The sequence below is a fragment of the Rutidosis leptorrhynchoides genome, chromosome 11, assembly GCF_046630445.1.
Source record: "Rutidosis leptorrhynchoides isolate AG116_Rl617_1_P2 chromosome 11, CSIRO_AGI_Rlap_v1, whole genome shotgun sequence".
In the NCBI taxonomy this organism is placed as follows: Eukaryota; Viridiplantae; Streptophyta; class Magnoliopsida; order Asterales; family Asteraceae; genus Rutidosis; species Rutidosis leptorrhynchoides.
The window spans coordinates 287,913,316-287,930,410 of NC_092343.1; the positions used below are offsets into that span (position 1 = coordinate 287,913,316).

Below are 17,095 nucleotides of genomic sequence, written 5' to 3' on the forward strand. Positions count from 1 at the left end.
AGGCCGATGTTCTTGTTCTCACCTTGGTGAGAAGCGAACATTACTAATCCGTAAGCATAACATGCTTCTTTATGTTGCATGTTAGCCGCTTTTTCTAAATCACGAAGTCCAATATTCGGATATATTGAGTCAAAATAATTTCTTAACCCATTGCGTAAAATAGCATTTGGGTTCCCGCAATATATGCGTCAAAGTAAACACATCGTAACTTATGGATTTCCCAATGTGATATCCCCCATCTTTCGAACGAAAGCCTTTTATAAACCAAGGCATTCTTGGAACGTTCTTCGAATGTCTTACAAACTGATCTCGCCTTAAATAGTTGTGCCGAAGAATTCTGACCGACTCTAGACAAGATTTCATCAATCATGTCTCCGGGTAGGTCTCTTAAAATATTGGGTTGTCTATCCATTTTGTGTTTTTATACTGTAAAATAGACAAGAGTTAGATTCATAAAAAAAAATACTTATTAATACAAGCAATTTTTACATATATCATAAAGCATAAGCACACTATTTTACATATATTACACCACACGAATACAACTATCTTATTCCGACTCGCTTGTTTCTTCTTCTTCGGTTTTAGTTCGTTTTGCCAAGTTTCTAGGGATATATGATGTTCCCCTAATACGAGCCGTCGTTTTCCACATTGGTTTAGAAAAACCTGGTGGTTTAGAGGTTCCCGGGTCATTGTTACAACTTAAGGACTTCGGGGGTTGACGATACATATAAAGTTCATCGGGGTTGGAATTAGATTTCTCTATTTTTATGCCCTTTCCCTTATTATTTTATTTTTCCTTTTTAAATTCAGTTGGGGTAATTTCTATAACATCATCGGAATTCTCGTCAGAATCCGATTCATCGGAGAATTGGTAATCCTCCCAATATTTTGCTTCCTTAGCGGAAACACCATTGACCATAATTAACCTTGGTCGGTTGGTTGAGGATTTTCTTTTACTTAACCGTTTTATTATTTCCCCCACCGGTTCTATTTCTTCATCCGGTTCCGATTCTTCTTCCGGTTCCGATTCTTCTTCCGGTTCCGACTCTTCTTCCGGTTCTTCTTCGGGAACTTGTGAATCAGTCCACGAATCATTCCAATTTACATTTGGCTCATCATTATTATTAGGTGAGTCAATGGGACTTGTTCTAGAGGTAGACATCTATCACATAATATCAAACGCGTTAAGAGATTAATATATCACATAATATTCACATGTTAAAAATATGTAGTTTCCAACAAAATTTGTTAAGCAATCATTTTTCAAGTAAACACGGTCGAAGTCCAGACTCACTAATGCATCCTAACATACTCGATAAGACACACTAATGCAAAATTCTGGTTCTCTAAGACCAACGCTCGGATACCAACTGAAATGTCCCGTTCTTATTGATTAAAAACGTTCCATATTAATTGATTTCGTTGCGAGGTTTTGACCTCTATATGAGAAGTTTTTCAAAGACTGCATTCATTTTTAAAACAAACCATAACCTTTATTTCATAAATAAAGGTTTAAAAAGCTTTACGTAGATTATCAAATAATGATAATCTAAAATATCCTGTTTACACACGACCATTACATAATGGTTTACAATACAAATATGTTACATCGAAATTAGTTTCTTGAATACAGTTTTTACACAATATCATACAAACATGGACTCCAAATCTTGTCCTTATTTTAGTATGCAACAACGGAAGTACTTAATATTCACCTGAGAATAAACATGCTTTAAACGTCAACAAAAATGTTGGTGAGTTATAGGTTTAACCTATATATATCAAATCGTATCAATAGACCACAAGATTTCATATTTCAATACACATCCCATACATAGAGATAAAAATCATTCATATGGTGAACACCTGGTAACCGACATTAACAAGATGCATATAAAAGAATATCCCCATCATTCCGGGACACCCTTCGGATATGATATAAATTTCGAAGTACTAAAGCATCCGGTACTTTGGATGGGGTTTGTTAGGCCCAATAGATCTATCTTTAGGATTCGCGTCAATTAGGGTGTCTGTTCCCTAATTCTTAGATTACCAGACTTAATAAAAAGGGGCATATTTGATTTCGATAATTCAACCATAGAATGTAGTTTCACGTACTTGTGTCTATTTTGTAAATCATTTATAAAACCTGCATGTATTCTCATTCCAAAATATTAGATTTTAAAAGTGGGACTATAACTCACTTTCACATATTTTTACTTCGTCGGGAAGTAAGACTTGGCCACTGGTTGATTCACGAACCTATAACAATATATACATATATATCAAAGTATGTTCAAAATATATTTACAACACTTTTAATATATTTTGATATTTTAAGTTTATTAAGTCAGCTGTCCTCGTTAGTAACCTACAACTAGTTGTCCACAGTTAGATGTACAGAAATAAATCGATAAATATTATCTTGAATCAATCCACGACCCAGTGTATATGTATCTCAGTATTGATCACAACTCAAACTATATATATTTTGGAATAAACCTCAACCCTGTATAGCTAATTCCAACATTCACATATAGAGTGTCTATGGTTGTTCCGAAATATATATAGATGTGTCGACATGATAGGTCGAAACATTGTATACGTGTCTATGATATCTCAAGATTACATAATATACAATACAAGTTGATTAAGTTATGGTTGGAATAGATTTGTTACCAATTTTCACGTAGCTAAAATGAGAAAAATTATCCAATCTTGTTTTACCCATAACTTCTTCATTTTAAATCCATTTTGAGTGAATCAAATTTCTATGGTTTCATATTGAACTCTATTTTATGAATCTAAACAGAAAAAGTATAGGTTTATAGTCGAAAAAATAAGTTACAAGTCGTTTTTGTAAAGGTAGTCATTTCAGTCGAAAGAACGACGTCTAGATGACCATTTTAGAAAACATACTTCCACTTTGAGTTTAACCATAATTTTTGGATATAGTTTCATGTTCATAATAAAAATCATTTTCTCAGAATAACAACTTTTAAATCAAAGTTTATCATAGTTTTTAATTAACTAACCCAAAACAGCCCGCGGTGTTACTACGACGGCGTAAATCCGGTTTTACGGTGTTTTTCGTGTTTCAAGATTTTAAATCATTAAGTTAGCATATCATATAGATATAGAACATGTGTTTAGTTAATTTTAAAAGTCAAGTTAGAAGGATTAACTTTTTTTTTCGAACAAGTTTAGAATTAACTAAACTATGTTCTAGTGATTACGAGTTTAAACCTTCGAATAAGATAGTTTTATATATATGAATCGAATGATGTTATGAACATCATTACTACCTCAGTTTTAGTAGGTAAACCTACTGTAAGTGACAAGAAATGATCTAGCTTCAAAGGATCTTGGATGGCTTGAAAGTTCTTGAAGTAGGATCATGACACAAAAATAAGTTCAAGTAAGATTTTTACTCGAATTAAGATAGTTTATAGTTATAGAAATTGAATCAAAGTTTGAATATGAATATTACCTTGAATAAGAAAGATAACCTACTATATATAACAAAGGTTTCTTGATCTTAGATGATTACTTGGAATGGATTAGAAAGCTTGGAAGTAAATTAGTAAACTTGAAGGGATTTTTGAAGTGTTCTTGAAGTGTTCTTCCTATGATGATTATAGCTTGATTCTTGAAGTAATTTTTGATGAAGATGATGATTAACTACTGGAAAAATACGTTCATAATAGTGTGTGTGTGTTGAGAGAGAATTAGAAAGAGAATTGGAAGTGAAATAGAGTGAATGATGAGTGGTAATTGGTGAGTGGTGAGTGGGGTTAAAAGAAGTTCTAGTTAGTTGACTAGCTCATGGTAGAAGTTAAAATTGATTAGTCATACATGACATAATCAAGAGTGGAATCCCATGCTAGTTCCTATTGGTATATACCCATAGTAAGTACGTTTTGAAGCTGTGTATAATACGGGTAAGAATACGACTAGAATTCTTGATGAAAGAAAAGAATGCGAAAGTAACTGTAACCATTTTCGTTAAGTATGAGTGTTTTGATATATGTCTTGAAGTCTTCCAAAAGTATTTTAATACATCTAAATACACTACATGTATATACATTTTAACTGAGTCGTTAAGTCATCGTTAGTCGTTACATGTAAGTGTTGTTTTGAAACCTTTAAGTTAACGATCTCAATTAATGTTGTTAACCCATTATTTATTATATCTAATGAGATGTTAAATTATTATATTATCGTGATATTATGATATATTAATATATCTTAATATGATATATATACATTTAAATGTCGTTACAACGATAATCGTTACATATATGTCTCGTTTCGAAATCCTTAAGTTAGTAGTCTTGTTTATATGTATATAACTCATTGTCAATATACTTATGGAGATACTTACTTATCATAATCTCATGTTAACCATATGTATATCCATATATATATCGTCATGTCGTTTTTACAAGTTTTAACGTTCGTGAATCGCCGGTCAACTTGGGTGGTCAATTGTCTATATGAAACATATTTCAATTAATCAAGTCTTAACAAGTTTAATTGCTTAACATGTTGGAAACATTTAATCATGTAAATATCAATCTCAATTAATATATATAAACATGGAAAAGTTCGGGTCACTACAAGAGAACCCATTCGAGTAAAATCTATGAATATAATGATTCACAATAACCTTACTACTCAAATAAAGGAGGTGCAACAAGGAGTTTTAAAAGAGGGAAATTTAAAGGATGAAATACCCAAAGGATCGGAGAAGCATCTTAATATTCGGGAAGACGGAACCCGGTATATGGCTGAAAGGATTTGGGTACCAAAATTTGGAGATATGAGAGAAATGGTACTTAGAGAAGCTCATAAAACCAGATACTCAATACATCCTGGAACGGGGAAGATGTACAAGGATCTCAAGAAACATTTTTGGTGGTCAGGTATGAAAGCAGATGTTGCTAAATACGTAGGAGAATGTTTGACGTGTTCTAAGGTCAAAGCTGAGCATCAGAAGCCATCAGGTCTACTTCAACAACCCGAAATCCCGGAATGGAAATGGGAAAACATTACCATAGATTTCATCACTAAATTGCCAAGGACTGCAAGTGGTTTTGATACTATTTGGGTAACAGTTGATCGTCTGACCAAATCAGCACACTTCCTGCCAATAAGAGAAGATGACAAGATGGAGAAGTTAGCACGACTGTATTTGAAGGAAGTCGTCTCCAGACATGGAATACCAATCTCTATTATCTCTGATAGGGATGGCAGATTTATTTCAAGATTCTGGCAGACATTACAGCAAGCATTAGGAACTCGTCTAGACATGAGTACTGCCTATCATCCACAAACTGATGGATAGAGTGAAAGGACGATACAAACGCTTGAAGACATGCTACGAGTATATGTTATTGATTTCGGAAACAGTTGGGATCGACATCTACCGTTAGCAGAATTTTCCTACAACAATAGCTACCATTCAAGCATTGAGATGGCGCCTTTTGAAGCACTTTATGGTAGAAAGTGCAGTTCTCCAATTTGTTGGAGTGAAGTGGGGGATAGACAGATTACGGGTCCGGAGATAATACAAGAAACTACCAAGAAGATCATCCAAATTCAACAACAGTTGAAAACCGCCCAAAGTCGACAAAAGAGCTACGCTGACATTAAAAGAAAAGATATAGAATTTGAAATTGGAGAGATGGTCATGCTTAAAGTTGCACCTTGGAAAGGCGTTGTTCGATTTGGTAAACGAGGGAAATTAAATCCAAGGTATATCAGACCATTCAAGATTATTGATCGTGTCGGACCAGTAGCTTACCTACTTGAGTTACCTCAACAACTCGTGGCTGTACATAACACTTTCCACGTCTCGAATTTAAAGAAATGTTTTGCTAAAGAAGATCTCACTATTCCGTTAGATGAAATCCAAATCAACGAAAAACTTCAATTCATCGAAGAACCCGTCGAAATAATGGATCGTGAGGTTAAAAGACTTAAGAAAAATAAGATACCAATTGTTAAGGTTCGATGGAATGCTCGTAGAGGACCTGAGTTCACCTGGAAATGAGAAGATCAAATGAAGGAGAAATACCCGCATTTATTTCCAGAAGATACGTCAACACCTCTAACTACTTAAAATTTCGGGACGGAATTTATTTAACGGGTAGGTACTGTAGTGACCCGAACTTTTCCATGTTTATATATATATTAAATGAAATTGTTATTTACATGATTAAGTGTTTCCAACATGTTAAGCAATCAAACTTGTTAAGACTTGATTAAATGAAATAAGTTTCATATAGACAATTGATCACCCAAGTTGATCGGCGATTCACGAACGTTACAAAATTGTAAAAACTACATGTTGTGGTATATATAGACATATATATATGTGGTTGACATAAGATTATAATGATTAAGTATCTCACTAAGTATATTAACAATGTGTGATATACATAAGAAATGAGTTTACTAAGTTAAGAAACTCGAAATGATATATATAACGATTATCGTTATGATAACGTCTACTAAATACATATGTATCATATTAAGATATTGATACACTATATTTAACATGATAAAATTATATTTAAATATATCATTAAGTATGTTAACAATGAACTACATATGTAAAAACAAGACTACTAACTCAAGAATTTCGAAACGAGACATATATGTAACGATTATCGTTGTAACGACATTTAATGTATATATATCATATTAAGAGATATTAATACATCATAATATCATGATAATATAATAATTTAAAATCTCATTTGATATTATAAACATTGGGTTAACAACATTTAACAAGATCGTTAACCTAAAGGTTTCAAACCAACACTTACATGTAACGACTAACGATGACTTAACAACTCAGTTAAAATGTATATACATGTATTGTTTTAATATGTACTCATACACTTTTTAAAGACTTAACAAAATACTTCTACTTAACAAAAATGCTTACAATTACATCCTCGTTCAGTTTCATCAACAATTCTACTCGTATGCACCCGTATTCGTACTCGTACAATACATAGCTTTTAGATGTATGTACTATTAGTATATACACTCCAATGATCAGCTCTTAGCAGCCCATGTGAGTTACCTAACACATGTAGGAACCATCATTTGGAAACTAGCATGAAATATCTCATAAAATTGCAAAAATATGAGTAATCATTCATGACTTATTTACATGAAAACAAAATTACATATCCTTTATATCTAATCCATATACCAACGACCAAAAACACCTACAAACACTTTCATTCTTCAATTTTCTTCATCTAAGTGATCTCTCTCAAGTTCTATCTTCATGTTCTAAGTATTATTCATAAATTCCATAAGTATAGTTTCATAAAAATCAAGAATACTTTCAAGTTTGCAAGTTTACTTCCAAGCTTTCTAATGCATTCCAAGTAATCATCTAAGATCAAGGAACCTTTTTATTTACATTAGGTTATCTTTCTAATTCAAGGTAATATTCATATTCAAACTTTGATTCAATTTCTACAACTATAACAATCTTATTTCGAGTGAAAATCTTACTTGAACTATTTTCGTGTCATGATTCTGCTTCAAGAACTTTCAAGCCATCCAAGGATCCTTTGAAGCTAGATCCATTTTTCTCAATTCTAGTAGTTTTATCCAGAAAACTTGAGGTAGTAATGATGTTCATAACATCATTCGATTCATACATATAAAGCTATCTTATTCGAAGGTTTAAACTTGTAATCACTAGAACATAGTTTAGTTAATTCTAAACTTGTTCGCAAACAAAAGTTAATCCTTTTAACTTGACTTTTAAAATCAACTAAACACATGTTCTATATCTATATGATATGCTAACTTAATGATTTAAAACCTGGAAACACGATGAACACCATAAAATCGGATATACGCCGTCGTAGTGAAACCGGGGGCTGTTTTGATTTGGATAATTAAAAACTATGATAAACTTTGATTTAAAAGTTGTTCTTCTGGGAAAATGATTTTTCTTATGAACATGAAACTATATCCAAAAATCATGGTTAAACTCAAAGTGGAAGTATGTTTTTCAAAATGGTCATCAAGACGTCGTTCTTTCGACTGAAATGACAACCTCTTACAAAAATGACTTGTAACTTATATTTCTAACTATAAACCTATACTTTTTCTGTTTAGATTCATAAAATAGAGTTCAATATGAAACCATGGCAATTTGATTCACTCAAAATGGATTTAAAATGAAGAAGTTATGGGTAAAACAAGATTGGATATTTTTTGGATTTTTGTAGCTACGGGAAATATTAACAATTCTATACAAATCATATCCTAGCTAACTTATATTGTATTATACATGTATTCTAATATATTATGTAATCTTGGGATACCATACACACGTATGAAAATGTTTTGACATATCATATCGACCCATGTATATATTTTATTTGGAACAACCATAGACACTCTATATGCAGTAATGTTGGAGTTAGCTATACAGGGTTGAGGTTGATTCCAAAAATATATATACTTTGAGTTGTGATCTAGCCTGAGACGTGTATACACTGGGTCGCGGATTGATTCAAAATAATATATATCGATTTATTTCTGTACATCTAACTGTGGACAACTAGTTGTAGGTTACTAACGAGGACAGCTGACTTAATAAACTTAAAACATCAAAATGTATTAAAAGTGTTGCAAATATATTTTGAACATACTTTGATATATATGTACATATTTGTTATAGGTTCGTGAATCGACCAGTGGCCAAGTCTTACCTCCCGACGAAGTAAAAATATGTGAAAGTGAGTTATAGTCCCACTTTTAAAATCTAATATTTTTTGGATGAGAATACATGCAGGTTTTATAAATGATTTACAAAATAGACACAAGTACGTGAAACTACATTCTATGGTTGAATTATCGAAATCGAATATGCCCCTTTTTTATTAAGTCTGGTAATCTAAGAATTAGGGAACAGACACCCTAATTGAAGCGAATCCTAAAGATAGATCTATTGGGCCTAACAAACCCCATCTAAAGTACCGGATGCTTTAGTACTTCGAAATTTATATCATATCCGAAGGGTGTCCCAGAATGATGTGGATATTTTTATATATGCATCTTGTTAATGTCGGTTACCAGGTGTTCACCATATGAATGATTTTTATCTCTATGTATGGGATGTGTATTAAAATATGAAATCTTGTGGTCTGATGTTACGATTTGATATATATAGGTTAAACCTATAACTCACCAACATTTTTGTTGACGTTTTAAGCATGTTTATTCCCAGGTGATTATTAAGAGCTTCCGCTGTTGCATACTAAAATAAGGACAAGATTTAGAGTCCATGTTTGTATGATATTGTGTAAAAACTGCATTCAAGAAACACATGTCGATGTAATATATTTCTATTATAAACCATTATGTAATGGTCGTATGTAAACAGTATAATTAAGATTATCATTATTTGATAATCTACGTAATGTTTTTAAAACCTTTATTGATAAAATAAAGGTTATGGTTGTTTTAAAAATGAATGCAGTCTTTGAAAAACGTCTCATATAGAGGTCAAAACCTCGCAACGAAATCAATTAATATGGAACGTTTATAATCAATATGAACGGGGCATTTCACATTAGGTCCCCTTTGAGCGACGGGGGCGGCACTTCTACAATCGTTGGCCACATGACCATTTCTTTGGAACCGGTGGCAAAATAGATTGCCACATTCACCGTTGTGATGTTTGTAGCATTTGTTGCAAAAGGGTTTATTTCCGACATAACTTTTCTTGTCGTCGGAGGTGAAAGGCTTCTTGTCGGGGTTGTTGTTTTAGTTGCTTGATTGGGGGGCTTCCCATTTCCTTTTGTTGCCACCCGACTTATCCTCGGCTTTAGGTGCCGGTACTACGATTTCGTCCACCATTTCTATCAATTGGTGGGCCATCTTCAAAGTTTCTTGGTGATTAGTGGGTTTGGATGACATTACTCCATGTTTGATGCTCTTTGGAAGACCATCCATGTAAAGTTCAACCCTTAGAGCCTCGGGATTTACGAGGTTTGGGCACATCAAGGTAAGTTCGGAAAATCGTTGATTGTAGGCCTTGAGATCGTTTCCGACCGCTTTTAAAGTTCTTAGATCTTGTTCGAGCCTTCGGGTTTCTTCACGAGGGAAATATTCGATGATCATCTTTTCCCTTAAATCGGCCCAAGAGAGAATGTGAGCTTCATCGGTACCCACCGATTGTACATAGGTGTTCCACCATGTGAGAGCGACACCGGCAAAAGTGTGAGTGGAGTATTTGACCTTGTCTTGGTCCCGACAACCGCTTATACTAAAGACGGCTTCCGTTTGCTCAAACCATTGGGTGAGCACAACCGGTCCTCCGGTTCCATCAAAAGTGTGAGGTTTGCACCCCATGAAGGATTTGTAAGAGCACCCTTCGCTTGAGTTACCAGCTCCTTGATTGTTGTTGTTGTGGTTGTTGTTATTGTTGTTATTGTTGTTGTTGGAGGAGTGACCGGCCATGGTCGCATCCACGGTGGTGGCTATCATTCGTTGTAGAGCTTGTTCAGGTGTTTCATGGCGTGGCACACTGCGAGGAGGCATTGTTCCTTCAAAACATAAGAATAACGTTGATTAGCATTCTTAATAATACTAACCGAGATATAGAATAAGGATAGAGAGAAAAATTTTCCTTAACTCTCCTTAAATTCTTTATGTCATAATCGGAACGTTCATATGAGTCACCGTAATATAATCCCGGCAATTATATTACCCTAATGCATATGTGCATTCGACATTATTTCGTAAAGTCAAGGTGGCGTGTCAATCAAATTAAACAACTGAGATTAAGGTGGAATAAGAGTTAGATATGAATAGAAGAGTTCGAGTATAAATGCACAAGTAGTCAAATAATTCCTACTTCAAGTCTATATGCCGGTTGTAGTCTAGACTCACTAATGTACCCTATGACTCGGGGTTAACACCAATGAACTCTAAATCCCTACAACCAACGCTCTGATACCATCTGTAGCGACCCGACAAAATCGTCATTGACGGCGCCGACTACTTAGGTCCCGTTACGTGGTCATAAGTCTTTAAAATGACGTTTGACCAAAAATATGTCGCATTCATTTCAAATGTAAAGATGTTTCAAGTTTACAAAAGTAGTTCAACGACTAGTTACATTACAACGTTTAACGTACAAATTAAACCTATGCGACACAATTGAAAAGTAAGTCAAAAGATGCTCCATGTATGCACGTATACTCGACATCCAAGCAAGTATCAAAAATCGTGAGCGGAAGCATGTATCATAAAACATTCAAGGACCTAAGAAAAACATAGAGAATCTGTCAACGAAAACGTTGGTGAAATCATAGGTTTAAGTAAGTGAGTAATTAAGTACGTTGAACCACAAGATTTATATCATTGAAATAATAGTAATTCATTCTAAAAGTTGATATCACGAGCACCCAATTATCAAGGCTTAACTATCACGTAACCCCATTAATATAGTGTCAGAACTTACACTTCTCCCCGAATATACATTTCATCCGATTAATGGTAGCGAACCGTCCGAATGAGGGTTTGTCAAACCCGTATAGCCATACAAAATAAGTTCTCGCTTACACCCTGCAAGTGTAACTAATGATAATTGATTTGAGGCTTTTCTTTCTAACTCGTACGTAGAATGATTGTTTTCATACTTGTGTTCACTTGTAAAACGAAACGTTTATGTTTTCTCATCCCAAAAGTTTATATAAAAGAGTAAAAGTGGGACTATGATCTTACCTTGAGTGCACGAGTAATAAAGTACTTCACAAGTAAACGTGTGCAAGGACAATTGCTAGTCTTGACCTAAATAAGTAGGTTGTATCAATAACGGACAAACACGATTGGTTAAAGTTGTTCAATTAGTCCTATGGCTCATTACGACTCGATTGTATAGCATGTGAGTCAAATTGTCAAGTTTCATGCAAGATAGAAGTAAAAAAGCATGTTAGACCGATTGCATAAACATTTGGTTAAGTTTGACTAAAAGTCAAATTTGGTCAAAGTCAAAGTCAACAAAAAGTCAACACGTTCGGGTCGGGTCCCGAACAATTTTTCTGATGTTTTTATTCATATATAAGCATGTTGGAATAAGTTACATGTGAATCGGAGGTTCATAGCATAGCAAACATTTTTAAAAAAACGACCTTTGATCAGCCGCATCTGCAAGTGATGTGCCGCATCTGCAGCAGATGCGCCGCATCCATGTCTGATTCAGTGAAAACTGCTAAAAAACTTAACAAGTCTTGAACCAAACTTCAATTTAACACAATTTATGATCCGTAAACATCTAAAACATGTATCTTATATCGTTGGAAAGGTATTTTGACGAGGAACACAACTAAACACATTTCATCAACCAAAATCATCACTTACAATAATCAAAACCAAATTGAAAGCTCATTAAATGCTCACCATAAATGTTTTCAAGTTCATAAATGCACTTAGATGATTTGAGAATTTAATGCACACATGTGTTACGCCGTTTTGTAGATAATTACTCACACAATACAACTAAACACTTACAAACAACATTGCAAAGTATTTAATGCATTAAAGTTCACTCTACTCTTATCAAACCCTAACTCAAAATCACAAAATCAATAATCATGTTAGTGAAGTTTTCTTAATCAACCTACACATCAAATTGAAGCTAGTGATACTAGTAACACATTTAATACATGCAATTTTAACATCTAACAACATTTAAGCATCCAAATCTCAAGATCAAACACACCCATTTCAAGTTTAAGCTAGTTACATCAAAATGACAAGAACAAGCATATAAATCATATATTCATGTTAGACTTGAGCCATAGACACTAATTAACACTTTTATAAGTTAAAAACATCAAGAACAAAGAATCTAGTGATTTTAGAAAGTTACCCAAACTTGATGAAATCGGTATGGAATCGAAGAGGAAGATTCAAGGATTCCAAATATGTAATTTGTTTTGTGAAACACTTGCTAGATCGAAATAGATGATGATTCTTTGTTTTTGGTGTTTGAGAGAAAAAGGTTGAAGTATTGAAAGAGAGGAGGTGAAAATGAATGGATGAGATAAAGTTTGACCATTTGACCTAGTCAAATGTTTGGTCTCTTGGCAAGTTTAGTCCCTCAAGTTTGAATCGGGTGCGTGAATTACCTAAACGAGATATTTTAAAACGCGTATTAACGGGAGATGTTATAATTATATAACGAACTTTAAAATAGTTAAACGGAAAGTAAACGGAAAAAGGCGGGATGTTACATAATCCAGCACCTATGGACGATAAACCCACAGTTAGGGTCTACTGCCAGGCCAAAACTAATTTTTCTTTAAGTATCCGCGACGGAATACTTGTTTATGAAACCGCCAACGCCTCTGATCTTCACCAGGTATATACACTCAACATGATCATTCTTTTAACATAGATTACTTATATTTTTATATCTTTAACTTGTGATAAATTTTTGAACAACAGCATTGGATTAAAGATGAAAAATTTGGAATAAATGTCAAGGATGAAGAAGGATTCACTTCTTTTGCGTTAGTCAACAAAGCTACTGGTCAAGCAATGAACCATTTCCTTGGTGAACCTAATCAGGTAGATATAAGCTATGTTAACTGTTTAAATTACATTATTTAATGTCATGATAATCGATGGATGATTGAAATGTATTAAGCGGTAAAACTTTTGTTTTTCCCTTTAGGTTCAGCTAACCAAATACCAACCAGATAAACTGGACAATTCTATTCTATGGAGTATGGGTAAGGATTCGGGTGATGGTTATCGGTCAATTAGGCCAGTAAACAATATTAATACAGTTGCTGATGTACGTGGGGGTGTTAAGAAAGATGTTGGCATGCTTAGTGGTACAGAAATTATACTTTGGTCATGGTATGAACGACCTCACCAAAAGTGGATCATGGAATCTTATAGTAAGTTTTATTCAACTCTATTTTAGGTTATTTCTATCTCTTATAATTAATTTCTTTATCATGATTTTACTCATCTGAATCCTTTTTATGTGTGGCTGAATAAGATTCTACAGACGACAAACGTACTTCACCGGTGACTGAGAAATATAATATGGACGATAAACCGACACTTCTGTTTTCTTGCCAATCCAAACCCAAATTCTTTTTATCCATCAATGATGGTGAACCGTTTTATGCACCCGCCAACGATTCTGATCTTCACCAGGTATATATACACGTTTTATTAGATCATTCTTTTAACTAATTAAGATTACTTGTATTTATATATCTTTGACTTATGATGAACATTTGACCGGTCTTCATATAGTATTGGATCAAAGATGAGAAATTTGACATAAATGTCAAGGATGAAGAAGGAAACACTTCTTTTGCATTAATCAACAAAGCAACTGGTGAAGCACTAAAACATGCCATTGGTGTAAATGATGTGGTACATATAAGCAAATTTTTATTTTTTTTAATGGTCAACCATGATGTTACTGTTGATTACATTAAATAATGTTTTAGGGATTATTGTTTTATTGAAATCTATAAGTGTAACATTTTTGTTGTTTTTCAGGTGCAGCTGACCAAATACAACCCAGATAAAATGGACAAGTCTATTTTATGGAGTCTTGGTGATAAAACAGGTCGTGGTGTGCAACTTAGGCCAGTAGATAATATACAACATGGAATTGGTGTTAATGGCAGAGAAATTATTTCCTGGAAGTGGGACAATAGAGTTTACCAGAAGTGGAACATTGTGAAATCAAATATTTGTAAGTTAATTAAACTCTGTATATATGTTTCCTAAATACTTAATCTTTCAAACAAATTTCTTTATCATGTTTTAATCCTTTGAATCCTTTTTGTAATGGCTTGTGCAGGAAATTGTGATCAGGGATAATCTTGATATCTAAGAGAATCATTTTATGTCAGGGGTTGTTATAAGTAATATTACAATGGAGTTTACATATATGTACCTTGTTTCAATGATTTTGTGTTTTTTTGCTTGCACTACTATTTCTTTCACCTCTGTATTTTGCTATAATAAAGTTTCGGCTAAAGGGTATTCTTCCCGTCTGGCTAAAGAGTGGTTGTTTGTCATTACTTCATCTACGTTATGGATGCTATATATATGGTTTAGTAACAGTTGTTTATCTGATGTTGTCTGATGCAGCATTCTATTTTTTATTATATATGTTTGTATTCTTTTACGTGTCTCAAGTCTATATATAGCTCGTAACACAAGTTGTTGGAACTCTTGGCTTCTCAATCCCATGGGAGTATCACTTCAAAGTCCTTGCTAGAGTGTTTTTAGTAATGAAATAAAAAAGTTTCATACAAAATATTATTCATTGATTATCAGTTGTTCTGAATCCTAAATTGTTACTCTACAGATGCCATGACTCTTCTGTATTCTAATTGTTTTTCGTTATTGTAATTGTTTTTCATTATTGATATGGGCAAATATATGTCATAATATCAGTGTAGTAAATAATAATAATAATACCAATAAAATTAAGAAACCATAATATCCAAGATATAATGAAAATACAAACATCCCGAAGTGATAAAATATGTATCTCAAAATAAAGGACTAATCGCGTCCGTTAGTGATACGTCATAAGTTATACATATTTTACATCATTTATTTGGACGTTATCTAGCATAAATTCATGTGTTTATAGTCAATATTGTGAATTGTTGATGCTTTATTATGTTAATGTTGATTATAGGATCATGTGTGAGAAGTTGGTGCAAAATGAGCTAAATAGTGAAACAATTCTGAAGAAATGTGGAAATTCTGCGCGCTGTCACGGGTTTGGCCATATTTCGAGCATCCAGACTCCGTTTGAGGCGATCCACCTGTCAAAACGATCACGAGAGAGAGAGAGAGAGAGAGAGAGAGAGAGAGAGAGAGAGATCTACATTTTAATGGAGTTAGCCGCCGGCTTTGGAATTTTTTCAGCCACCGGCTAATTCCGTTAAATTCGGCGGCTCTGGGTCAAAAAGTCAAAAAATTGTCGTTCAAGTTTTTCTTGCATTCCAAGCACTTGAGCCGCCGGATTTACCAATTTTAGCTGCCGACTGAAACCTATTTTTGCCAATTTCTTGCTCCGGAAGATCTATTTCGTGTGCTTCAAGTCCAAGGCACTAGGGCCGCCGACTAAATCCATTTTAGCCGCCGGCTAAAGTGTCGGTTGTCGAATCTATAAATAGAGGTCTACTGTTCCAGTTTTTTGATATAGCCAGTTAGTTGTACAATTCAATTTATGAATTTCTTTAGTTTTAGGGTTTAAATTCAATATAAAGTTTTATTTTGCATTGGATTCAAGTTTATTTAAAGTTTTCTTCTTCTTTACTTGCTTTATTAAGGTATATTTACTTTTAAGTTATATTGCATCTATCTAAATTATGCCTTTTATTTTTTTAATTGCTTTCTGTTCGACTCCAACTATGGACTAAATGTTCATAGTTGTTATCTAGACGAACCATGAAGTTCTGAGTTTTTATGTTAAAGCCGCTGGCTATAGGAGCCACAGCCGCTGACTGTGCTCCATAAAGGCGCCGACTGTAGAGTTTAATTGTTAACAATTTCTGGGTTTTTTCTAGAACTGTATTATGAGGTTTCTGTAATTCGTATCTTGTTTGCTTATTATTGTTATGATCATTGTTGTTCATGGAATGCTTATTGTAAAAAAGTGGTAGAAATATAGGGTTAACACATCATTTATCATAGATGATCTAGTTGCTTGATTGATTCACTTAGTGATTAACCATATTCAATGAGTGATTTAATTAACTTTTGCATGAAATCTAGTTCAAAATTATTATTAATAATGAATGAATGAATATGATTGCACTTATATAGTATAAATTATATTGTTAGGTCTGATTAAAGGAACCCTTGTTTTTGTATGTTTATAAGAACAATTGCATGAGAATCAGATTAAGATTGATTATTAGCTAGTAACTTTAATTGGTCTGATTAGGATTATAAACTTATCTATTTGTAAGTCTTAATTGTTGCCTAGTCCACATCACAAGATTTATGTAGCATCATCATGTGATTATATAAATTCTATGAA

General features: G+C 33.5%; 1 protein-coding gene across 1 annotated transcript; it reads left to right on the top strand.

Moving 5' to 3' along the window:
* The first annotated feature begins 13,306 nt into the window (after positions 1 to 13,306).
* Positions 13,307 to 16,098, top strand: LOC139875558 (ricin B-like lectin R40G2). The gene is made up of 9 exons (XM_071862890.1): positions 13,307 to 13,420; positions 13,507 to 13,629; positions 13,736 to 13,964; positions 14,069 to 14,229; positions 14,332 to 14,454; positions 14,584 to 14,782; positions 15,404 to 15,443; positions 15,743 to 15,863; positions 15,976 to 16,098. The coding sequence occupies exons 1-9, from the start codon at positions 13,307 to 13,309 to the stop codon at positions 16,096 to 16,098; spliced, it is 1,233 nt and encodes a 410-aa protein (XP_071718991.1).
* Positions 16,099 to 17,095: the final 997 nt, after the last annotated feature.

Excerpts from the sequence above, each read along its gene's own strand:
- LOC139875558 (XM_071862890.1), top strand. The coding sequence starts at position 13,307 with ATGGACGATAAACCCACAGTTAGGGTCTACTGCCAGGCCAAAACTAAT. Across the intron at positions 13,421-13,506 it reads ACGCCTCTGATCTTCACCAG|CATTGGATTAAAGATGAAAA; the intron begins GTATATACACTC and ends TTTGAACAACAG. Across the intron at positions 13,965-14,068 it reads GTGGATCATGGAATCTTATA|ATTCTACAGACGACAAACGT; the intron begins GTAAGTTTTATT and ends TGGCTGAATAAG.